Genomic DNA, 25,569 nt, shown 5'->3' on the forward strand with positions numbered 1-25,569 from the left:
TGCCCGAATTTTTTTTTTTTTTTGGCAAAGCAAATGAAAACAAAGGGATAACCGGTGTGGACTCCAACCAAAGTCTCCAATTAAAAAACTGGTAACCGAGGGTTTGAACTTTAACGTAGCAATGGATTTCAGAAAGAGGAAAAAAGTAACTTTTTCGTTTGTTTAGGGACTATAACTCAAAAAATTAAAAAATTAGGGTACTGTGCTTTGAAGTATATGATAAGCTCAGTGTCAGAGAAGTTAATTTTCCAAAAAATTACTCTCTTTTTTTTACTATTTCCAAGTTAAAAAGTAATTATATTATAATATATATAAAAAAAAATAAGGCAAACAACGTGGAGGCACTATCTAAACTTAATTAACAAACCCTTAGCTTCACAGTTAGGGTCCTTACCGTTCCCTTAAATGAATTTAGCAAATTACTAAGTTTGATCAAGTTCAATAAATCGTTTCCAATTATTTCATATTATTAGTATATATTAATTAATTATTAAAATTATTTTTGAAAAAGAAAAAATTATTCGATAATTCTAAAGTATGAAAATCTTTTTAATATAATTTAATGGCCTAACTACTAAAAATAAGATAAATACGCTATTGATCACAAGTACAACAATATTAAGTTCGTCGAGCACATTTGTCCACCTAAAAAGTTTTTCATCTTTCCCTGCCCTAATTAGACATATTACTTTCCCTCAATGTACCACTCAATATGGATATAAATATATGACGATATGTATGTGTATATGTATATACTTATTCAAGTACTATCCTTTACTTTTGTATTTACTATTAGATGGAAGGTGCTTTATTTCTTGAAATTAATTTATAATTAACTAAATAGATTATTTTTTATATATGTTAAGTGTAATTTATCTTTTAGTAATTATCGCTGTAATATTAAGTTAACTACCATATATATTTTTAACTAGATTATTTTTTTAAAATTAAATATACCTATTTTATTTATAAAAAAAACTATCTATTCTAATTATAAGAAAAAACTATATATATCTATTCTTATAATTTTTAAAATAAAATTCGACGTCGTATTCGTACCAAATTTTCCGTTGCTCTTGGATTATGGCCGAGTTAAATATATTATTTCTAAGAAGTATCCCAAAAATAATTATTATTATAAATAATAAAATTCATGATATCGAAAACCTAACAAGGAAGGCAGCTGAGAGAGAGGGCTTTGAGTTTCAAAGCAGCAGTCAGTTAGTCACCTTCTTCCTCTCCTCTCCTCTCCCCTGCTTTCCCCTTCCTCTGTAAACCCTTCTCCTCTTCCATGGCAGCCGCAGTAGCCGCCTCCCCTACTGCCGTCGCCGCCAACACCAGCGTCTCCTCCAACCTCTCCAAGAAGCCCACCTCCAGCTCCCTCCCCCTCCACCCTTCCAAACCCCTCGCAAAACCCCTCTCCCTCACTGCCCACAAGCTCGCCGTCAGGAACTCCATCGCCGCTTCCTCTAGGGACCCGAACTTTGAGCCTCTCCCCTCCGAAGACAACCCCATCAAGAATCCCCTCGCCGCGGCCTTTAAAAATCCAAACTTTGAGCCCCTCAAGGGGAAAAGCCCCGCCTCCGACGGTACTTCTGACGTCGATTTCTCCCTTGACAAGCCCCGGGAAGAGTGCGGGGTGGTTGGCATCTACGGCGACACCGAGGCCTCCCGCCTTTGCTACTTGGCCCTCCATGCACTCCAGCACCGGGGCCAGGAAGGGGCGGGGATCGTGGCGGTCCATGACAACGTCCTCCAGTCAATCACCGGTGTCGGCCTTGTAGCTGACGTTTTCAATCAGTCCAAATTGGACCAGCTCCCCGGGAGCTCTGCCATCGGTCACGTCCGCTACTCCACTGCAGGGGCCTCCATGCTTAAGAACGTCCAGCCCTTCGTGGCGGGCTACCGGTTTGGGTCCGTGGGAGTGGCCCACAATGGCAACCTGGTGAACTACCGGTCCCTCCGTGCCCAGCTTGAGGAGAGCGGTTCGATCTTCAACACCGGCTCCGACACTGAGGTCGTGCTCCACCTCATCGCCATATCAAAGGCTCGGCCTTTCTTTGTTAGGATCATTGAGGCTTGCGAGAAGCTAAAGGGAGCTTACTCGATGGTGTTCTTAACCGAGGATAAGTTAGTTGCCGTTAGGGACCCTCACGGGTTTAGACCTCTTGTGATGGGCAGGAGGAGCAATGGGGCTTATGTGTTTGCCTCTGAGACTTGTGCTCTTGACCTGATTGAGGCAACATATGTCAGAGATGTGAATCCCGGAGAAGTCGTCGTAGTCGATAAGGAGGGTGAGCATAACCTCTGTTTGATGCCCCACCCTGAACCGAAGCAATGCATCTTTGAGCATATTTACTTTGCCCTGCCCAATTCTATTGTGTTTGGTCGATCTGTGTATGAGTCTCGGTCCAAATACGGGGAGATATTAGCCACCGAGTCTCCTGTTGATTGTGATGTCGTGATTGCAGTTCCCGACTCTGGGGTTGTGGCTGCTCTCGGGTATGCAGCTAAAATCGGGGTCCCCTTCCAGCAAGGGCTCATAAGGTCCCACTACGTGGGGAGGACGTTTATCGAGCCGAGCCAGAGCATTAGAGACTTTGGGGTGAAGCTTAAGCTTGCTCCTGTAAGAGCTGTTTTGGAGGGAAAGAGGGTGGTCGTGGTGGACGATTCAATCGTGAGAGGAACCACCTCATCGAAGATCGTGAGGATGCTAAGAGAAGCAGGGGCTAAGGAGGTTCACATGAGGATTGCGAGCCCACCCATGGTTGCTTCTTGCTATTACGGGGTGGATACACCAAGCTCGGAGGAGTTGATATCTAACAGGTTGACTGTGGAGGAGATTAGGGAGTTCATAGGTTCAGACTCCCTTGCCTTCCTCTCATTCGATAGCTTGAAGAGGTACCTGGGCAACGAGTCTCCCAACTTCTGTTACGCCTGCTTCTCCAGGGATTATCCCGTGAAGCCTAGCGAGGTCAAGGTGAAGAGGATTGGTGATTTCTTGGATGATGGGCTCAACGGGAGCATAGAGTCCATCGATGGAGGGTGGGTTCAAACTCGAACCGAGAAGGACAAGATAGTTGGCCAGTCGGTTTAGTCCTCTGCTATCTGAAAATCCAACCAAGTTTCAATCTATGGAACATTATGCAACGACAGACACATGGTGACGATAATTCGATTTCCTGCTCTTGTCTAGTTTTGCAAGAGTTAAGACATAAGGCCTCTTAGGTTTGTCAGATGTTATTGATGGTGAAAGGTTAAGACAAGCTTTTATTGATATAGGACTTCTTACCTCAGAATCTGTTTCTTTACTCACCTTCATTTGCAGGAATGAGAGATTTTTTGAGCCATGTCCTCTCCCCTGTTTTTCATATTCAAAACAGAGCAACTCATGTTATTTTCATGCCAAGTTGGATGTTTCCGCTCCGTTCTATCGGCATAAAAGCTCGCCTACAGAACTCCAGTCGATTCTGCTATAAACTCCTGTACAAAGACTCCATCTCGATGAATTTGTCAAATTGCTTTTTACGTATGCATCCTTGACACAGCATTCAATGGAAACTAGGATGAAAAAGTTCATTCAATATCTTGTGGAGGTTGAGATGCAATTTGGTTTGGCCATAAATGATACAACATATGCTGTTTGAACAAAACTGGTAGTAGTATAGAATTACAGAGTCTCATTAAGCCGTAAGGGTATTAACCACCAGAGTTTTGGATCGACATCCTTCGGCTGGCGATGTTGCTACCCCACTCCATGGAAGAATATAAATATACTCGGAGTAGGGGAAAGAAGACTCGAAGAAATTGAATAGATACTGCTTTGCTTTTAAACATCCAAAAAGCTGTTGATACATATGAAGGCTCTCCAATTGAAAAGGCTGCTCTGGAAAAAGCTTCTATGTTTCCCGAGGATACACAACCAAGAAGCGTTTCAGCAACTTATCCCTTTCCAGGGAAAGTGCATCTAAGACTTCCGTCCGGCTTTGAAGCCTTGCCACCAGCTGTGATTTATCGTAAAATTTATCGCATTATTATCATATCATATGGGTACAACAAAACTGGAGCAGGTTAATCCAACTCTGAGTAGATGTCCAAATTAGCCATTCTCCGCTCTGTCATAGGCATTAGACTTATGCTTTGGGGCAAATGTGAAACCATCTGGGACCCTACCGAGAAGCATCTCCGAGATCCGAATCTGTACAGAAGGGAAGAACTGTTAAAAAGGTCGATCTCTATATCTCTACCAGCATGGTCCCTCAACAAAGAGTAACTAATAATCATACCCAATCAGCAGCAGAATCAGAGGCCATCAGTGTCTCAAGGTCATCACGTCCATAATAGGATGGGGGCCGCCAGTTCAGTTTCTGTGGAATTACATCTAAAAGACTGACTGGAACATATCTGTACGTGTAACTCAACCATTCCAACAAGAAATGCCTCGTTGTCTCCACTCCTACAAAGAAATTAAAAAACCAATCAGCTCCGTTTTCAAAAATTATACTCGAGAGAAATAAAAGTGTACCCAAAGGAAGGGCAACCCAGAGAAGAAGAGCATTAATCTGGTATTCAAACCCATCTTGGATAGGAATCAATATATGCCCCCAGAACAAAGCCAACAAGAAATCGATCCTTTTGGATCTCAGCCCCTTGCAGCCGAAAGAAGAGGCAAAAGCAGACCTTATTGTGTGTCAAGAAATGAGACTGCAGATGCAGTAATATTAACAGAATAATAAGTCATGTTCAAGAATGCAAGACCAAGGCAAAGAATTTGGAAGATTTCAATACTCACAGAAATTGAGGTGTCAACATAATGCAACTATAAATTTAATTACTTGAAAAGATTACAGGAGACCCAGAAAAAAAAAAAACAAAACAAAACAAAAAAAGAGAAAAGAAAAGGAGCAAACCTTTTCGGTCAGAACCCCAATGTTCAAGCCCAAACCGAACATAATCCTTCAATATATTCAGCCGTTCACCCGATGAGATGTCCCAATGCCTCTGTTCCTTGATTTCAGTAAATATCCAAGGCTGTAACAAGGAGATGGCAGATCATTTTAGAATTTCTTAGCCTACAAAAGCTACTGGAATCGAATGGAACTCATCAAAGTTCCGGCAATCAAGCAGAAGATCGATCATGCAACCTTAATTAGTGCACCTCGAGCAATCATGCATGAGGAGAGCTCAGGGCAGTCAGACTTGTGCTTATTCCAATCTAGATATGAAAAGATATCTCCATTCCCAAGGACTTGCAGAGAATAGGGGGCTCCTCTGGCACATTGGTCTATGTAGTCCCAATCAGCAAGTTTACTATAACGCTGCTGACGTGATCGGCCATGAATGGTCACTGCACTAGCTCCCCACTTACCCATGTCTGCTATCAGAGAATCGATGCGGTTTTTGCCTTCGAAATATCCTGTTCTCACCTGTTAGGAACAAAAGGGACCTCTTCACACTCAAAAACCAACAAAGTAGATCATAAAAGGCCATGATTGCTGTCAAGTATCAAGAACAAATTAACACGATTGCCTTTAAAGTTTTCATTTTATAAGGTTCATTCCCGTTCAACCCGTCTCTATTCCTCCTCTAAAAACATAGTCATAGAACATGATTATCCGGAAATTTTTTGAAGAAAAGGTTTAATACATTTAAGAGGAGAAAATGCAATAAGGCTGATGATTGCACAGGAATGTTCTTTTCATTATCAACATGCAAGGATGGCTAATGCCTTGCAGTATATAAACGACCAACTGCAGCTAAATGATGTAGATACAGCTTATCAGGTACCTTTATGGTTATAGGGGTGTCCACTGTACTAGAAGATACTTCAACAACAGCTTTCATTCGCATTGGTTTTGTAAGAAGAGCAGATCCAGCACCCTTGTTGACAACAATATCAATTGGACACCCCATATTAATATCGATAAAGTCCACAGTGCATTCCTGGTCTATCAGTTCAACCGTGCGGGCCACAGTATCTGGGTATGCTCCACATATCTGCACACCGAACATATCCTCTGAGGAATGCCGTCTCAGCAATGCCCATTCTGATGCTTGACCCTATTCAAGAGAAAGTTTCACAAAGTTACTAAACGAAAAAAGATAAACAAGTACTCAAGAAGTAGACAACAAATTATGATGACATTTTTCAAGTTTAACAGAGTCCTTTAATTTTTTTTATTATTATTATTATTTTTAGTCTTAGGTCTTAGTAAATATGTGAAAGCTGGTATATGCATACCTGCAATAAATTTGTACCCATTGCCATTTCACCACATGTTATATCTGCCCCTAAAAATTTGCAAACCCTTCGGAAAGGAAGATTTCCAACTGTGGTCAGAGGAGCAAGGTACAGCTTGTCTCTAAAATCAATGAGCTTCTTTTCACGTGGATGTAGCTTAAGACTTCTATCAGTTTCTGTAGCCATACTATCTGTAGAGGCATCAGTTTCTGTCTCTGTATGGATTCGGTCAAGGTGTTTCCTCAGGACAGTTGTACCTGGTGCAAGAGTTTTAGGTCACATAACCACAGATGAAAGACTTAAAAATCAAGGTTTGCTAAAACAGGAGACATATTACCTGCATCAATAGATGAATTCTTCTCCTCCGACTCATTTTTTGCTTTCTTTAATGGCCGAATTTCTTCAGTGGCCAAGTCATCAGAGACATTCTCCTCTCTGGACACTTGTGATGGATGATCCAATTCATTCCTTGAATCGCGAGCAACCCCGCCATCAGAGTCATTTTCCTCAGCGACTTTGCAATTATTAGAAAGAGGTATATCACTTATTTCACCCTCCAGCATCTTTTTCAGTGATTTATTTGGCCCCTGTGATGATAGCAGCAACTCAGGCAACAATTTGCAACATCAAATAGGAAACAAAATGAAAAACATGAATCATTATATCAAAATCCAACTATATTTAATAATTTTCCAAAAAATAGGACGTTCAAAAACTTAACGTTAAAAACAAGATGGTGAGAACACAATTACAGAATGACATACAGTTAGTAGCAGCCACCTCAGCATCTTACTGGTCATTTAATAAAACATCCAACAGAATGCGCTAGAAATGTCCAGTTGTCTTGTATGTTCTATACTCTTAACATTAATTGCTCCTTTGACTATTGTAATATATAATTGCTCCTCTAGGAATGATGAGTTAAAAGTAATCGAAGCACTATTACATCAAACAAAGGGCGAAATTTCATATTAAACCCAAGTATAGACATCAGGAAATGAACCAACATTAGCAACTACCATTACCACGAGACCGATTCAAACTCAGTCGCATCTACAATCATGTTGGAGTTATTTGTAGTCATCCATGCCGAGATGTTGTTTTAGCGTACGTGGTTGTGTAGACGAAGAATAGAAAGAAAAAGACTTCAAAACAAACAGGATTTTACCCTAAGGCCAAGCCTTTTGAGTTGGGCATCAGACTTTGGAAAGGGCATTTTATTTTTCCACAAAAGTTTCTGCACATCTTTGTTCAATGCATTCATCTCGGAACTCTTCTTGCGAGAACCAGGAGTATTAGCACCAAGGAGACCCTCACGGTGGGTGCCAGAGAACCTGCAGGCCAAACCATAAGGGCAGGGCTCTTCAGATCCCAGGAAAGGGCACTCTCCCTCCAAATCAGCAGGTTTCTACAATCGAAAAACACCAACCCATAAGAAAAGATGAATCAAACAGCATGAACAATAACGAGGGACAATGTCAATACAATCAAACTACTAGAATCATAACTGAGGCCCATACCTGAGTCTTGAATGCTTCCAGGTCATGGCCAAACCGACACTTATCCTTGTAGGGGCATGAAGCCACATCCCCAGTTTTTGCAATCTCGGGACAGAGATTCAGAGCAGATTTCTTTTCCTGTTATGATGGAACAATTTCCTTGTAGTCAGAAACAAATTGGTTGACCAGTTGAATTACGGCAAAGACTAACTATGAGCTCCTCATTCTCATGACTCATCACCCTCAAGTTAGCTAGTTTCCTTTTTCTCATCAGTTGCTATTGGGGGGTCGTTTATCTATCTAAAAATTTGAACTTGGACATTCGCGAAATTCGGTGTCCCTATTTTCCAACGGAAATCCAACAAATATTGTTATTCAATAAACAAAGTTGGCTTTCAAACTCAAGTGAAGATGCAAATTTCTCTCCACAACCAGAAGCTAAAAAACCAATGCCAGCAACACATGCAACCTCAAATGAACCAATCAAAATCAGTGGAAGCCAGCACTTTTCACCATTAATAATTAACACCACAAAGATTATACTGTGGGAGAGAAAGTGACCTGTCGGCGTTCGCGTTTGAGCTGCCGCTTAGATTTCTTCTCCCTGGCCAGACCAGCCTGGGCCGCATCAGCCTTCTTATTCTCATGGGCGGTGTCGTTCTGTGTCCTGGACGGCGGCGGCCGGAGGAATTCCCTCTTCACGGGAGCAATGGCCTTAGCAACGAGCTCCTCAGGGGTCAGGTGGGGAACTCCGTTCGGACTCGGCGCGGCCTGGTCGTCCATGGCGGTCGGAGCAGGGCCTTCGCCGACTGCTGCCGTGGACTCGGCCATGGGAGCGAGTTGAGGAGCCAACTCAGTGGCGGTTTCCATTACAGTGTGACTGTGCTCTCTCTCATCAGTCGCCTATGAGGTAGCGGGTGGTGAGGTGGAGGGCCAACGTCTAGGGTTTTCAGATTAACCGATGCTGCGAGAAAACGACGCCGTATCAGTTCAAATTATCTCCGCTTTTTGACTATATTGCTCGCTTGCAAGAAGCAAACTCGAGAATTTAGTTAACGATCAAAGTATTACACTAAAAACTTTGGTGTTTAGATCTTGATCCATCTTTAGTGGTAATGCATCCAATAACTGCTCGGTCACGCCGCGACCTTCGACTTCAAATTTTAGGTACATTAACGGGTCACAGAAAGTTCAAGCAATTAATTTATACATTACCCTCCTACCTTTTCGAATACATTACCCTCGTCATCGTCATCGGAGTTCAGTCTCAACTGTTAAGAGTTATGATTTCAATTTGGACTGTCAACAATACGCATCATGATCCCAATCCGTTGTCTCTATTGCACCCTAAAACCAATCACAAACACTAGGGTAGATCCACATGGACCTAACACGTTAACACGATCGAATTGATAAGGAGTATAATTGAATGATCATTGTCCTTTGGCCAATTTGCAAGGAGGTAGGTAGGACACGGTTCCACTTATCATCGTTCCACAGACACGGTTCCCCTTATCAAGATGGGGAACATAGTCAGTTAAGCTTAAGTCGTAAGAAAACATATAAATATATGCAATATATATGTATAATCGAAGACTGTTTACATCACGGCATAAATGTCTACCCAGAAAGTAAACCATATAGACTCTATAGTTATATGAATTATTTAGGTGCTCAAGGAAATCTTCTATGTGACTTGCTCGTAATCATATGACGAGATTTCATAATCGCCAAAGTTCATACTAAAGACGTGCACTTTGCAATTCTTAGGACCCTCCCCCCTCCCAAGAGAGATGGAAGCGGACAGGGACAAAAACTAATGAATGAATGCGGGGAAACTGAAAGAAAGGGAGCTGAGCTACAACCCACAAGAAACCCGAGGTCGTCCAAATCATCTTCCTGCCCAAGACTTATTGGTTCGATTCTGGCTTCGAGTTCATGTTGCCATTTTCCTGCTGCTGAGGAGGCTGCTGCTGCTGAGAACAAGGCTGATGCTCCTGAGGCTGGTTGAGCTGGTGAATGTTCACATGAGAAGAGTGCTGCTGTTGCTGTTGATGCAGAGAATACATGTGAGCATTCCCAGTGAGCTGCTGTGAGACCATCACCTTTGACGAAGGGTTCGAGTCCCCATTCAAACCAGCTGTGGCGAGTTTCAGGCGCTGGACCTCTGCTGTCAATGCCTCGTTGAGCGCTGTCACATGGAGGGTATAATAGTTTAGCAACCTATTATTTATGCATCCTTCGTCTACTTTGTTAGACTTGAGACCATGTGTGCAAGCAGTTTATGACGTAAGAGCCGGTGGAATTAAATTCCTATGCAATCGCGTGCTGAGAATGAAACAGAAACGAAAAAGGCCATTGCCATCTGCAATTATGTCTGCCACTCGAATATGTTTTCAGTTGGTCTTTTGGAATAAAGATTGCTCCATAATCTACAGGCAGGAAAAAAAGTCCTCAAATTCTACAAGCTCCAGCAAAAAATTCAAATTCCAGATTAACTAGTGGAACAAGAAAGCCTCATTTACCTTATCACCCGACTTTTCCAATAAGTACCAATAATGATAATAAGAAAAGAGTTTCCACCATGTTGGCACATAACATGTGCCAGCAGAACATTCCTGAGCCCTACTTCAAAGTTTTTTTCTTTTGGTTACATAACCAAGTTTCAAGCTTTAAGCATAGAACTACTCCAAGCAGCTCGCTAACATTACATGGAACTGAACAAGATTGCACGAGGAAAGAAAAAAAATAAGGCTCAAATTCTTACGGCATAGATTTTAAGAGGGATAATTGGATAAAACAAATTAGACTAAACCTCAACTGGACAATTGACTATAATTTTCTAGTGAGTTAGTTGTCTCAATGAAAATATGCAACTGAAGCGAGCAACATAACACTGAGCTGCATTTAAATAGTGAAGTAGGACACCAGCACCAAGTCATGAAAGGAAGGAAACTGAGACAATCCCACCAAAAGGAAGGAAGGAGGGGGGGGGGGGGGGGGGGGGGGGGGGGGGTTGTGAGGGAGAAGAATAATCTGAAATATGTAGATAAAATGAAACAGCCACATAAAAAAATTTGATTTATACCATCACGGAGCTGTGCCTGCTGTTCCATTGCTTGAAGCCGGAACTTCAGCTCATTATTCTGATTAGTCAACCCAACAGAATCTCTCTGAAATATACATAAGAAAAAGAAAAGAAATTCAGTTGATTATCAATCACGATCAGTAGCCCAGGAGAAGTTCCAAAAGGTTAGCATGTTTAAGCCATCACCTGAAGAAGGGTAAGCTGAGCAGACAGTGTGGTAGCTTCAGTCTGAAGAGTTTGGACTTTGTGCTCCAACTCCGAAATGTAACGCATTTTCCTCTCTTTGGAACGAGCAGCTGACTGGCGATTGGCCAATATCCTGGAGCAGACCAAGCAGCAAAATTTATTTGAGTAATGAACTGCATTCAGGGAAAGTACTTGAGGTGGAAGAAGGCAATACCTTTTAGCTCGTTTCGGGTCAGACATTGCTATTTCAGCAAGTTTGTCGCTAGCCATAATCTTCTTCATTTCAACCTCACTAAACTCACCATTCCCAAACTCCAAACTAAAGGCATTTGAATTTGCATCAATTGAGTTGCTGGGAGATAGCTGCCCAGGACGAACTCCTGGAGAAGGAGGCAATTTTGGTGACTCATCACTAAAATTCAGCTTTCCCATGAAGCTGTCCATGGAAACACTTCTGTAATGTCTGGTAGTTGGAGCAATATCGCCACCAGCACTTCTCTTAATCCCTTCCCTCTTCTCCGCCGAAGAACTGGTTCCAGTTTTGTGCATGCTATTGCTGCTCTCATTCACACTGCTTTCCGCTTCATTATCACTGCTTTCACCTCCATTTGTCTTTGTTCCACTAGCCCGACTGTCTAAATCCTCATAAGTCTCATTACCAGTCTTCTCATCTGTCCCAGAAGAGTTCAGAGCCTCGATCCCGTCTAAATTCATGTATGCAGAGAACAAATCATCCACAACTTCCCCTTCCGACTTTCTCTCTCCCATTCCTTCCGTGTTCATCTCACCGCCTGTTCTGTCCCAGCTTGATTCCTTTTTGACCAACTGAATTGGCTTAGCGGCACTCATATTGTCTCTACCTGACACCGATCGCTCGAGACCGCCTAGACCCCGAGACGGTATAAGAGGCGGTGAAGATTGCATCAAGGAAGAAAGGAACGGGATATCACTGTTGGAACGCCTGTGCGCCTTCCGAGGTGGCAAGCTCTCACCAGCCTGAGAAGGGTTTCCCCTCGTGAAGGGAGAAGGTGGCAACAGAGAATGTGGGCTCGCATCTCGGTTAGCCATCAAGACATCCCCGGAAGAAACATGGTCCGACATCGCCGCCGAGCCAGGAGAGTCACGAAATGGGGAGGGGCTGAGCGGAGGCAGGGAGTCGAAAGAAAAGACCGAGGGCTGCGACAGGGACCGCGAGTGTGTGGGGCCTGGGATCATGCTCGGCGGACCCACCTGCTGGTTTGAGGGGCGGGACACCGGGATCTGGGAGAAAGGCGAGATTGGCGGCATCTGGTTGGGGTGGGACGGCGGAATCCCGACTCTCTTGCTGCCATCCGCACTGAAACCGGGCGACAAATGCCGCATTTGAGCTCTAAATTGGGCGGGATTCAGCTGGGGGATATCGAGCTGGTGGTTAAACGGCATGGGCTGCTTCGGGATCGAACCCGAATGCGAAGCCCCGAACGGAGACTGCAAGTGCAGACCCCTCATCATCTCACTGTTAACATCCTCAGTATCCCCCATTCTCGCTCATACACACCACAATGCCTCACCGGAGAACACCAAATCCCAGACCAGCGGAGCTCCCCGGAAACTAAAAATTGAGAGCTAAGCTCAGCAAGTCAAACACACCCAGCGACACACACCAGTGAAACAGCAGTAAGAAACCGAACCCTCAAAAGGCGACTAAGGGAATCTCTACCACACGGAACGGACAATCGTCAACTCAACGCGGAACTCATCAATCAAGCAAAGCAGCTGCTGCTTTTTCTCGAACTTACCTCGCGGGGTTGGCTAGTCGATCATTGCCGAGCAAGGCCACGCAAATGGCGGAAATGGCAAAGATGAGCGGGCGGTTTCTCTCTCCGGAAGTGGGGATGAAAGGGACGAATTCTGCTCTCTCTCTCTCTCTCTCTCTCTCCTCCTCTGTAAAGTTGACACGCTTTCTCTCTCTAGAAGAGCTCTCTCTCTCTCTCTCTCTCTCTCTAGAAAAATAGATAGACGATGGAACTAATTAAAAATATATTTTTTTTAAAGAAAAATATAAATAAATTTAATAATTAATTTAATTTACACGGATATCATGACTCGCCTACGCGTGAATTAAATAAGAAAAATAAAATTTAAAAGATTTTCCCTTTTATGGCTTTCATTTGGGTGGAATTTGGATTTGGGGCGCATTTCAATTTCATTCCGACTTCATTTGGGCCTCAATCAATCAATCGACTCTCTCTCTCTCTCTCTCTCTCTCTCTCTCTCTCTCTCCCATTCCTTCGTCTCCGCAGCATATTTAGCAAGTCATTAAATTTACCCAAATTACGCGCCAATCAACCTTTTTCTAAATCATTTTTGTTTTTATCATATATTTTCCTAACAAATTTGGACAAATTACTTTTTTCTATGGGACCGATGTGATGTGAGAAAATTGTGTTTGATTTTTAAGTTAGAATAAGAAAAGACAAAAATGTAATTATTGAATATGTAAAAATATATATGTATGTATATATATAGATGTGATAATATATAGATAATTTATTATTAAAAAATTAATTATAAAAATGATTAAAAAAAATTTAGTTATAAACTATTATTAAATGAGAAAAAAAAAAAGATAAAACAATAATAATTGTAGTATTGAATTTTGAAAAGAATATTGTTGAATTTGGTATATAAAATTTTGATTAAAAAAACTGACAAAGCTGTATTGGCGATTGGTTTTGACTCTAGTCCGTAAGATAGAGACAAAATAGTTGGAAGAAATTATTATTAAAAAATTAATTGTAATATTGATTAAGAAAAAATATATAAGAGGTTTATTATAAAACTGAAGAGAATGACATAAAAATGGAAAAATTGAGATAATTTAGTATTAAAAATTAATTATAATAATAGTTAAAAAACGTATATGAGAAAATTTATTATTAAATTGAAGAAAAGATTAATAAAATGATGATTGTATTATTGAATTAAGAAAAAGATAAAAGAAAATGGAGTAGAGTTGGTCTAACCAAATAAAGATATTATTATACTCTCTTTATTTAGAAAATTACTTTTTCTTTTTTCGCGATCTATGCCGAGCCACATACTAAATTGTGCATGGCCTTTTTTTTTGTGGGCCCTCAAGGGTTGAAAATTGGAGGTTAATATTCGATCATCATCCGTATGATCATTGTTTATTTCATACCATATAGTTGTTAATGCATTACCATATAAGTACGTTGTTGTTATCATAGTAATGGGGCTATTTATTTTGACTAATATCGTTAAATCACAAAACATATCGAGTTGAATTGTTATTTTTTTAATGTGTTAAGCATTAATTGTGTGACCAAATATCTATAAAGGAAGCTATAAACTAATCGTCTAACTCCCGCGTTTTGCTAGTTCTTTTTGGATTTTTATATTATACTGATATTATTGTATTTATGAATTTTATTATAACAAAATATTTGAATAAATAATCTCATTGAAAATATCTAATATATAAATTTATTATGGAAATTTGGAAAAATTAATTATGAAAATGTGAGAAAATTTAGGTATATATTAATGTATATGAGATACGAAAAGTCAATCATCAAGAAGCTAAGGATTACAAATGAAAGCTCATCATCAATTGAATGAAGAGCTCTCATAAGCTGCCGTAAGATGAGTTCAAATTACATAATATATAAATAGATAGATTCTTCCACAAAGAACTCCTTTAGATTAAAACAATCCTTTTTTAAAATAATATTTTGGTTTGATGGTTTTATTTACTTGGTTGCCATTTGTTCGCAAAATCGGCCTCCGACAATGCCGGTCACATTTTTGTTGTAGAATATATGTACCGATACCTTGAACGCATCGCTTTCACTGTTTAATTTGCCCATTTATGGTAGCATTGCTTTAGACATGGGACAATATCTTCATTATCATTTTGAAGGTATTATAGTTTGGGAAAATAGCATTTCTATTACGGAATTTTGGCAATTCTCACCTCACAGCACGCTTTTTGATATTTGTGCACTATAGGACAAATTATCATTTACCTTTCAAATCTAGCACATTGTTTAAATTCCGTAAAACAAGACTAATGGCGGACTGAACTGGCCTTCAGGGTCGGCCTTCCCTATATACATGGACATGTCGTATGAATAAAATTAAAAAAAATAAACAATTGAAAAAAGTAAAAAGGGTAGAGAGAGATGAGAGGAAGGCTCCCCGCCGGCCGTCCCCCCTTAAGCGAGGTCGCCGAGGGCTCGATCTACCTAGGGGGACGGCCCCAAGAGAAACAGGGCCTTAGGTGAAGGGAGTAGCCTCTAGCAACGTCCCCTTGAGGGGGCGATCGATGGAGGAGAGCCCCTCCTTTGATCTACCCACTCTCTCTCTTTTCTCTTCTTCGTTTTTTATGTTTTATTTTACACATGGCATGTTCGCATGTGCAGGGAGGGCCCACCTTGAAGGCCAACTCTGCCCACCGTCAGTCTTTTTGATGGAATTTAAACGGTGGACTAGATTTGCATGGTGAATGGTAATTTGTACTGTACCGTGCCAATTTTAAAATTTGTGTTAGGATATGAAAATGTCCTAAATTCCATTCCGTGCTAAGGAGTGCTATTTTCCCATGTAGTTTTAAAAATGTCAAATCTCATGAGATATATATTTTGTGCGTATATCACCTAGTGTGTTCATGGTTTGACATTATAGTTCTACCTCGTAATATTACGGTTAGGAAGAACCAATAAAATCCCTTAAAGTTATTTATCCAAAAAAAATCCCTTACAGTTAAAAACAATCATGACACTTAACTAATTAACATTCATTCTCTCGTGTATTGTAATCTCATTGGCACTGCGCTATAGGAGGTATGATCATTGGAAATCTCCTTGGTTTTTTGAACAGAGGTCCCTCGAAATTGGGTTCCTCTACAAAGTAAATTCTGAAAAATTTGTCAATAGTTTTTACTTACGAATATCCACTAGTTTTGAAATTTTAATCGAAAATATAAGCAAACTAAACTAGAAATGCTGTCCATAATTTTTAGGGTTTAGTCTACAATACATAGGGTTGAAAATATATGCATGATACATAAGTAAATTACCTGTATCCTTTCGTGTGAATTACTTGAACTCAAGTAATTTATTAACTTTTTATATAATTTACTCGATTTATAAGTAAATTACTTGAAGTTTTTCAAATAAATACATATATGTATCTTTCTAATCTTTAGCCATAAAAATGTTCCTTATTATCGGTGATGCTATTGATATTTTGCCCAATTTATTGGGGAAAAAGAAAAGACATAGCTAAGACACGTCAACATATATTAAGCAAAATAACTCACAAAACTTATTATTGTTGTTATTATTGTTATTATCATCATCATCATCATTATTATTATTATTATTATTTTCAGTTTTACTCGTTAGGCCTACCTATCAGGCTATCCTCGCTTGTTTTTCCAAAAACTACGGCTAATAAATGACATGCTAATTGCTTTGTATCCATCCAGGTAATAGAGAGCGAGAGAGAGAGAGAGAGAGAAATAAATTTAATATTTATATGGCAATTGAATGTTATTTTTCAATGACAGAAAATAATAAATGGATAAACATGCATTGAAGTTGCTGCCTTGATTGCTGCAGCATATCTCCAAGTCCAATTTTGATAATTAATCCCGTCCTCCAGGTATATATCTTCTTATACTAAACTAGACGACTGCGCCTACTGAAATAACGAAACCGAATTCCACTATTACGAACATGAGATATACAATATAACATAATTAGAATAAGGGTCTTTATAACATGACATCAAGTCAACATAATATATTTGATACTTTCAGTTCAAATGTTTAGTACTTCAGTTAAAGTATCTAGTACTTTTAATAATCGTGATTAGTATAAATTTTTATTACTTCTACTTTTAATTTAAGTGTTTGGTATTAGTTGAAATGTTTAATATTTTGTATAATCCATCACAAATAATAAAATTACTAAACACTTCAAATAAAGTACTAAATCTTTGAACTAAAGTATCAAGTGTGTCATCGTAATTCCACGTCATGTTAAAATTTCCTTATAATAATTGATAAGAGAACTCTGCTTAATATGTAGTATAACATATAAAATTTATATGTTTATTAAGTAACTAATTGAACATTATATATAAATTTTAAATTGTGACATCAGTCGTACATAATAATACAATAGTAAATCAACAGTATCAACAAACTTATACGTATTTCACAATGTTTCCTCAATCATATAACTACTCTATATGCATATTAGAAAATTACTTGGAATCAATACGAACTTCAATAATCACTTTACAGTTTACATTTATCAAAATATACCAAACTCAAAAAAAAAATTATAAACAGAAAAGGAAAAGTTTAATACCTTCAATTAACAAAATCATGATAACAAATCACGGTCTCATCATCTTAAAATTATGCAGAATATTACTACTACTACATCCTCTTTGTCTTATGTAGAAAAGCCGAAGCAATCTAATCGTAGGTCCCCATGGAAATTCAACGAGAAAATCTTTCTTTAATAGCCGTGAGAGCTACACGTCCACTATATATAAGATTTTCAGACGTCATTGGGTGTGGGACTTTTGAACTTTTGAGTGTTATAAACTTTTGAACTTTCTCATGAGTTAAGACTTTTTAAAATTTTGTCAATTAGTAACCTTTCAAATTATGAGTCTTTTTTGGGTTACTGGGGAAGACTATGAACCTAATACAATGAAATATAAATCATAATAGCTAATAAATAGGTTCAGATAGTCACACTTAATATCGAACCTGTAACATCTTCGACTTTTGTAAATTAAGAAGACTTTTGTGATTTCATCAATGATGTGGCATCATAATGTTGTGCTATTTATTGAAATATCATAGGTTAAGACTAGGCTCAATTAGAGCCTAGGCTCGTCCTACGTTGTATCATATGATGCTTCGTTCCAACTTTTATATATGTATACATTTTTTTGAATTCATGGCGAGAAAACTTTATCTCTTAATAGATTAACTAGACTCGAACCGACTGGCTTTCGGATAAAATAGTACACCGGAAAAAAAAAATTCTTTGCATGGTCTGCACATATACATAGATACATCTTCTTTTTTTTTTAACTCTTCATACCAATAAAATATATATTTTTTGGGCGAAACAATAGAATAGATTTTACTCCACCTAATAAAAGCTTGAAAATATTAATAAGTAAAAAAAAATCATTCGATATGTTGCAAATAAAAAGTAGCACGTAAGCGATTAATATGGTGTATTCCTAGTTGGAAGAATGAACCAAGACCACGGAAGACTTAAAAAACTTAGAAAAATGAGGATAATTTTCCTATGACCCTTATTCACCGATCAATTCCTATTAAGGCTTGGCCTAACTCAACCGAATTATTAATCTTTGTTCCAACAGCAAAGATGAATTAATAATAGGATTTTGTTAATATGAATCTGTATCATCATGACACAAATTTCCTCATCGTTGGAAGCTTGTGGGTCTTACGGCCCACTACTTCATTCAATAGTGGGACACTTCATATCACGATAACATGTTATAATTTTTCTAAATAATAATAATAAAAATCCTGCTTACTGTTGAATGTAAGACACGATCAATCATGTCATTGGGATCTTTTCATGAATTTGTGCACTAGAATAATGGGTATGTAAAATTACTTTAAAAAATTCAGAAAATTTTAAAATAGAAAAATTCTTTACTCCTTTTTTTTAACCCTATCTTGGGAAAAAAACAAAGAAAAGGTAAAGTTAAGATACAATGAACCTGTTCCAAATTTTTTTATATAACGATATTTTATCGACCAAATAAGTTCAATTATCAATCAATATAAATATATAAAAACTGAAGAGTGCTATCAAGAAGTACTACGATTTTTTGACGAACCTTCAGCTTTCCTTTGAAAGACTTTTTGCATATCTTCTTATTTAATAAATGTAATTTACGTGTCTCATTTAATATTAAACACGCACTGTAAATGAAAAAAAAAACCATAAGAAAAATTACTAACTCACAGTTCCATGTTGCATTGACTTTTCAATTCCAATTCGATAAACTTACATTACGGTTTGTTTGTACCATATTCAACATATTTTAGTTTGGCGTCCATATAATTTGTATGTAATAATATATAATTAAATTTCTTGAAAGATTAAAAGTTTCTCAATAATTTGAAAGAACTCCTCCATATACGCTAAATTAATTAAATTCAATGTGCCATATACCTAAAATTACAAGACACGAAAACTTGAGTCTCTAGCGATGAAGTTGCTTCCTTCAATCATGGGGATAAGGCAATTGGATTTATATTATATGATTATTATTATTTGCATTTTTATGAGGCAGATCACGTATTATTTGTACTCACGATTTCAATTATTTATTAGGTCTACTTGATAATATATGTAGCTTTTCGCGTACCTTTTCTTCGTATTTTTTTTTGTATGTCATATTTTTTAATCATCTACTTTTGATCTTATAAAATTTGACAAAAAGTTACTGCACGGCGCGCTTGCATCAATTAATTTTTCATTTATTTTACAACACTTATCTGTCAAACATTATCCCAATAAACTTTCAAAAATTTCTAGAAAAATAAAAGAATTTCTCCATATGCGAATAAAAGCTTAGAGTTTTTTTTAAAATTCAAAATATTCTCGAGTTACAGTGAATTAATAATAATATAGAAAATTGAAGTGCAAAATGACGGAATTCCATTTGGATAATCTTGAGTTTCCTAAATTCTCTTAATTTTTTAATATATTAATCTTAATGAAATTATGATAATTAATTATTATATTAAAAATTATGGAAACAAAAATTAACAGTTTTTTACATATAAAAATTATTCTTAAAAATATAAAATAAACTAGAGAAATAGAGTATTTTTTTTAATTCAAATATTGTATTTTATTATTTTTTGTACAATCGCGTGCAATGCAAGTGTCTCTGGCTAGGTAGTTTTCTTTAGTTACAAGAATGATCTATGTGCCAAATACACAAATTCAGTTACTTTATATTTATCAAATATTATGTTTCATTAAAAAATCAAATATTATGTTTCATTGATTTTTGTAAATCTGCGCAATGCTCTGGCCTCTGGCAAGGTAGTTTTCTTTTAATTACAAAAAAAGATCTACGTGCCAAATACATGAATTCAGTTACTTCATATCTACCTGCTATTTTGAATATGAATATATATATATATATATATATATATAAATTACAAGATATCCTCTGTTTATCTGGTTTCGATGACTGCTTGCCCATTAGTTTGGTTATTTATAAATTACATCACGACATCTTAGTTTTATTTGGTGATATAAGGTGCTTCTAGTGGTTTTTAACCCACACACTAAGTATAAAATCCGCCCACATGAAATATAATTAGTGAATTGTCTCATACTTCGTGATTTATGAATTTATATACATATATTATATTTATTAATAATGATGACAAAGTCAACTTTTGAATTGCCTTGTTTGAGAGATGATCAACAAGAAACGGATGAAGTTGGTTGAATCATACGCTCCTTGACCGGTAGTACGTGAAAAATGGTCGGTCTCCAGTCCACATGGTCGGGTTGCCTCATGACACAAATTAATTCTTTAGAATTATTGTTTTTTTAATTATGGTGCCAATTTAAAAATTAATTTAGTATTTTTGTTCACCAGACTTAATTCGATGAATAATCATCAATCATTGAGGATTAGCAGCGGATAAGATCCCATAATGCTCGTCAACTCGTACCTTCATACATCCCCTAACCGATGCTATCAATTATTGCCATTATTATTTTGAAGTTGTCCAAGAATTGTAGTGATTCGATGACCGTATTTACTGCCCAGGTTCCAGAACAGCATGGACCGAGAAATCCCGGGTTCGGCACGATATTGACTCGACCCTGCCAATCCAAAATCACCGGGAATTGTTCTAGCAACAGTTCATCATGCAGTCACGTGCGTACTTGGACTTAACATTATCAGCACAGATGAGAAAAGATCGAACTGACCGTTGTTCTCAGAATGTTAGCATAAGATTAATAACTGTGCAATGCAACCTACAGCTAGATCAGCGAAAGATTCCTACAGAGGACTAGCAAAATCCTCGATTTGTCGAGGAAAGATTCGAAATTAAGACTTCACAAGGGGAAAGAGCCTTTTCCCTGCAGCGGCAGGGAGCGGTACCGCTCTCGGAGCAAAACGTGCAGCTGCAAGATGCTCAAAATGGCCAAAAAGAAACAGGACTCGATCTCTTACCCAGCGAGGCTCGTCCTACTTGATGGTAATGTAGCGGTTTGTCCCGTGTCGGGCCCAGTAGTCCTTCAGGTCCACGGGTATGGACAGGTCGTGCCCTGCTTTGGCCATTCGAGTCAACAGTCTCGTGAAGACGCTCCCGCTCATCTTCCTCCCGCTCATTCGGGCGTGGCGTTTATTGGGCATTTGTGGGAGTGGATACATAGAGATCATTGTTGTGCAACAAGAAGACTGCCACCCACCATTGCCCCACTTGTAGCACGGGTGGGCTTCCCCAGTGCATGAGCAGACGGGCCCCGGCATGGCGGACTCGTCGAATACTATAAGGTTTAGGCCCACATCGTGGTCATCCCACTCTGACCTGAACTTCCTCGCTGCTGATGCAGCAGAGTAGTAATTTGAACCCTCGCCTGCTTTTGTAGTCTCCCCCCCCTTCTTCCTCGTTGATCCTATGCTATTCTCTTTCGACTGACAAGAAGATTTAACAGCTTCTGCGGTGATTGATGATAAAGGGAAAGCATCAGTTATGCGTGCCTCGCCATTGTCAGACTGGTGGCTGTGGGCTCTCTTCATTCCACTGGCAGCAAATTGAGGGGAGTTTATGGCATTCTCTAAGTGCCGGAGGGCTTCCCTCGCGTTATCCCGCATCATCAGGGCTCTGTCCCGTTCGGCAATTGCCTCGTCTCGCTGCTTTATTGCCTCATCTCTCGCAATCAGTGCCTCCTTTGTCTCTGCAATTGCAGCATTCCGCTCTCTAATGGCGTTATCTCTTTCGATCATGATGGACATGAACCTCTTGTTCTGAACAGCGTTGGTGTCCTTTGGGTGATGCTGGAGCATAACATTCCACTGCATGTCCCACCCAAACACGGAAACTTTAAGTTCATAATAAAAAATAACTGGAATTACCCTCCGGTTAGACAAACCAGAATCTGACCATGCATGCCAGTGGTCTGGTCCATGTCAACGGACCAAAATGAACATGACACAGTGACTACTATATGAGCTGGCCACAGAAACCAGAACTGAACCAGCTAGTCTTTCCCGCATACCAGACGGTTGTCCTTATTTTCAGTTAGATGAACATAATGGTTTTTATAATTATCAGCGTCTTTTTACCCAAAATATTGTCAATATGTTCCAGTTTTAAGTTTTCTGACATTTTAAAATATAACCTAAAGAGGCAGTTGGACCAACATATCCATGCCCCGCAATTTCACAATTAGTCAGCTTCTGACCACCACGCTACAGAAATATATACTATTGCAAAACAAAAGAGAAATACTACAGGAAAGGAGTCAAGAAATCCTATATTTACCTGGGGGTAAGTCCCTCTGCAATAATCCATCTTGTTTCTCCCGTTTTCATCATCCATCTCACATAGAAGCTACTAGCAGCTATGACATAAAGTGCCAAGTTTGATCATTTTCTCAAAATTCAAAAGCCGAGAGGAGCATTAAGACATTCTGCTCCTTGCTGGGACAAACGATTTGCTGAAGAGAGGCTAGAGCTGCATCAGTTCAAAGGATCTCCTGACAAAATGAGAAGACAGAAAAAATGAAGAATCACACACTGCTTCCGTTTTTTCATTAGGAAAAGGAAAAGATCCACCTAGTCGGCAAATCAATGTCAATGTGGTAAATGATGAGATGCTAGAAAAATTAGATCTAAAGAGACATAAAGCACATGCTTCAGTCTAATACAAAGGATACCATTTGAGGCACGAGTAGAGAAATTTCTTTCTCTAATCAACAGACACAGGCAGGATTCATCATCTTTAAGAAAAATAAATTTCAATAGAAGTTGTGCATTTGTGTCAATATTGAATGCCAGCAATACTCAACAGGAAACACATTACACAGTAGAAAGAAAAGAAATGCGAGAAATTGCAAGTATAGGGACAGTAATGAAGACATTTAAGCTACAAAGAGCTTTGGGGACCTGTGGGAAGGAAATATCTGAAAGGGGAGAACATGAAATTGAAATGAGACTTAGACACACTTGACGATAATAAGAACATAGAAGATCCAACTTCGATCCATTCAGTGTCGTCAATATATTAATAAGTCACGTCAACATAATCAGGAGCCCATCTATATCTTGATAATCTGGGATCACCAAACAATTCAAATGGGGACTCTAAACAAAGATAGTTCATACCATAACGAACAAACTTCGAGCTGTTCTGTCATATTTTTCACCAATTTGGCAAAGTACAACAAATAAGGGAGCCACTAAATAATAAATAAACCGGGGTAATGACACCATATATCCCATGGCTTGACACATTCCTTAAATCTATTTCATGGTTTAAAAATGACCTAAAAAGACCCATATGGTTTGCATATTGTTCCAGATCTATCCCGGCGTCACTTTTTCCATCAATATTTGACGGAGTAGCTAACGTGGCTCGTGGAAGTAATGTGGGGCCATCCTTGCCGCGTCAGTAACTCTGTTAAACATTAACGAAAAAAGTGCCATTGGGATAGATCTGGAATAACATGCGAACCATAGGCCATTTTAAATAACTTTTAAACCATGGATAGATCTAAGAAAAGTGTCAAATCATGTGATATATGATGTTAAACCCCTAAATGAAAGCTCACAATTGTAGGGGGTGTTGTAAGGTAACATGCACCAAAAAGCAAGAAACAAGTTCCATGCCATATCAAAAGCTATCAGCAATCCGTATATAACCTAAAACCTAGTATTTAAAAGAGCCATTTACTACAAGCAACGAATCATCAGATATATAAGCATCTATGATTTGCGCAATCCGCCTCACTAGGTTGTTACTATAAGTATTCTATGATGTCTGCCACTGAATGGAAAGGAGTCTAACTCCAACATTACCACCGAGTATGCTCAACCTGCTTAAGTCCCAATCTTAAACCCCAGGATATCTCTCATTACCACCGAGTATGCTCAACCTGCTTAAGTCCCAATCTTAAACCCCAGGATATCTCTCATTACCACCGAGTATGCTAAGCTTTTAAGACACTGGGGCTGAGTTGAATTCTAGAGATAGCCTCTCTCTCCGAGCGCCCCCGCCCCCCCCCCCCCCCCCCCCCCCCCCCCCCCCCCCCCCCCCCCCCCCCAAAGTGAGTTACAGGTGATTTCAAGCCTTAATTGCAACGCACACACATAAGGAGAGAACGAAAGGATCGAGCTTGAAGAAGAAGATACTCACAGGACACAATCTGCTGAGGTTGCCGGGAAGAAGAAGAATAAGCCTGCGGTTTTCCACCGATCGAACACAGCATTCCAAAAGCAGAGAGAGAGAGAGAGAGAGAGGGAGAGAGAGAGAGGGGTTTCCGGCGTTTGCCAATGTTTACAAGCCCGGCCCGGGCTTCGAACCGGAGTCTTCACCGGCTCACGGGTAAATCGGTTCAACCGGTTCAACTATCGTTTTGAATATTTTATTTTCAATAAATTGTAAGAAATGCTGAGATTACGGAATCCATGTTACAAAATATTAAATGGAATAATCTAAATGGACGAATTGATTTCACAATAATGTTTCTATACTTTCCTGAATTTTTTATAAATCACAATGTAAAAATATATAGTTCACAAACAACAAATTAATGTTAAGAATCAGCATATAAATATTCAAAATTTTAATTTTAGAAATATTATTGATGAGGTCAATTGTAAAATATGCCTAAAATTTGAAAATTGAATATTTTTATATCTCCAAACTTGGATATCTAACATTTTCAACATAAAATCTCATCTTAAAAAATAGGAAAAAAAGATTTTTCGAGAGTGGTATAAGTGGGGCTCACCCTTTGATTTTGTATGAGTTATGTTGTTTTGTTGTGGAAAAAAGTGATATAAATGGGGCATACTCTTTGACTTTGCATGAGTTATTTTATTTTGTAGTAGGTAGAGTTAAGTTAGAATTGTGATTTTAAAATAATATCCTAAAACCAAACAACCCCTAAATCAACTCAACGGTATGAAATTTGTCGTTTACTGTGTGATTCAACATTCTGCTGTTTGCGGGAATTTTTTAGCTCTAAACATTGATCTAATTTTGCTGCTCCAATCGGTGTTGTTCAAGCCTGGGCACGGACATGGAGGATTCAGCAAGAAAATTGCTCTTAGCTTTAATTATATCTCCACCCTCGGTGGCATTCCATATAAGAGAAGCACTCTAACCGACGGGGTGGATGTCCGCAAGAACTTGGGCCTAATCCTGGAGCACTGGGAGGAAAGCTAGATGTTATGCAAGGTGGTGCTGGATCAATGCTACGATGAACTGCCCCCCATGC

At 38.8% G+C, this 25,569-nt stretch overlaps 4 protein-coding genes across 6 annotated transcripts; 1 reads left to right on the forward strand and 3 right to left on the reverse strand.

Moving 5' to 3' along the window:
• The first annotated feature begins 1,163 nt into the window (after nucleotides 1-1,163).
• Nucleotides 1,164-3,409, forward strand: LOC116203672 (amidophosphoribosyltransferase, chloroplastic). The gene has a single exon (XM_031535530.1). The coding sequence runs from the start codon at nucleotides 1,292-1,294 to the stop codon at nucleotides 3,095-3,097; it is 1,806 nt and encodes a 601-aa protein (XP_031391390.1). The 5' UTR covers nucleotides 1,164-1,291; the 3' UTR covers nucleotides 3,098-3,409.
• A 379-nt stretch (nucleotides 3,410-3,788) lies between these two features.
• Nucleotides 3,789-8,718, reverse strand: LOC116203670 (tRNA-dihydrouridine(47) synthase [NAD(P)(+)]-like). 2 transcript variants are annotated; one of them, XM_031535527.1, is made up of 10 exons: nucleotides 8,302-8,710; nucleotides 7,762-7,878; nucleotides 7,410-7,649; nucleotides 6,579-6,828; nucleotides 6,242-6,498; nucleotides 5,788-6,060; nucleotides 5,145-5,426; nucleotides 4,911-5,031; nucleotides 4,287-4,456; nucleotides 3,789-4,198 (listed from the first exon to the last, which is right to left on the reverse strand). In XM_031535527.1, exons 1-10 carry the CDS (start codon nucleotides 8,608-8,610, stop codon nucleotides 4,100-4,102), a joined length of 2,118 nt encoding a protein of 705 aa, XP_031391387.1. In that variant the 5' UTR covers nucleotides 8,611-8,710; the 3' UTR covers nucleotides 3,789-4,099. The 2 variants fall into 2 exon arrangements, 1 of the variants encoding a protein (XP_031391387.1); XR_004156291.1 differs by lacking the exon at nucleotides 3,789-4,198 and having other exon boundaries at nucleotides 4,318-4,456; nucleotides 5,159-5,426; nucleotides 8,302-8,718.
• A 573-nt stretch (nucleotides 8,719-9,291) lies between these two features.
• LOC116203671 lies at nucleotides 9,292-12,980 on the reverse strand. 2 transcript variants are annotated; one of them, XM_031535529.1, is made up of 5 exons: nucleotides 12,793-12,980; nucleotides 11,229-12,605; nucleotides 11,015-11,147; nucleotides 10,829-10,913; nucleotides 9,292-9,931 (listed from the first exon to the last, which is right to left on the reverse strand). In XM_031535529.1, the coding sequence occupies exons 2-5, from the start codon at nucleotides 12,533-12,535 to the stop codon at nucleotides 9,651-9,653; spliced, it is 1,806 nt and encodes a 601-aa protein (XP_031391389.1). In that variant the 5' UTR covers nucleotides 12,536-12,605; nucleotides 12,793-12,980; the 3' UTR covers nucleotides 9,292-9,650. The 2 variants fall into 2 exon arrangements, with proteins under 2 accessions (XP_031391389.1, XP_031391388.1); XM_031535528.1 differs by having other exon boundaries at nucleotides 11,229-12,709.
• An 8,048-nt stretch (nucleotides 12,981-21,028) lies between these two features.
• On the reverse strand, nucleotides 21,029-24,629 carry LOC116205623 (protein BASIC PENTACYSTEINE4-like). Its single transcript, XM_031538256.1, has 3 exons — nucleotides 24,483-24,629; nucleotides 22,611-22,824; nucleotides 21,029-22,141 (listed from the first exon to the last, which is right to left on the reverse strand). Exons 2-3 carry the CDS (start codon nucleotides 22,665-22,667, stop codon nucleotides 21,311-21,313), a joined length of 888 nt encoding a protein of 295 aa, XP_031394116.1. The 5' UTR covers nucleotides 22,668-22,824; nucleotides 24,483-24,629; the 3' UTR covers nucleotides 21,029-21,310.
• Nucleotides 24,630-25,569: the final 940 nt, after the last annotated feature.

The sequence above is a fragment of the Punica granatum genome, chromosome 4 (assembly GCF_007655135.1).
Source record: "Punica granatum isolate Tunisia-2019 chromosome 4, ASM765513v2, whole genome shotgun sequence".
NCBI lineage: Eukaryota > Viridiplantae > Streptophyta > Magnoliopsida > Myrtales > Lythraceae > Punica > Punica granatum.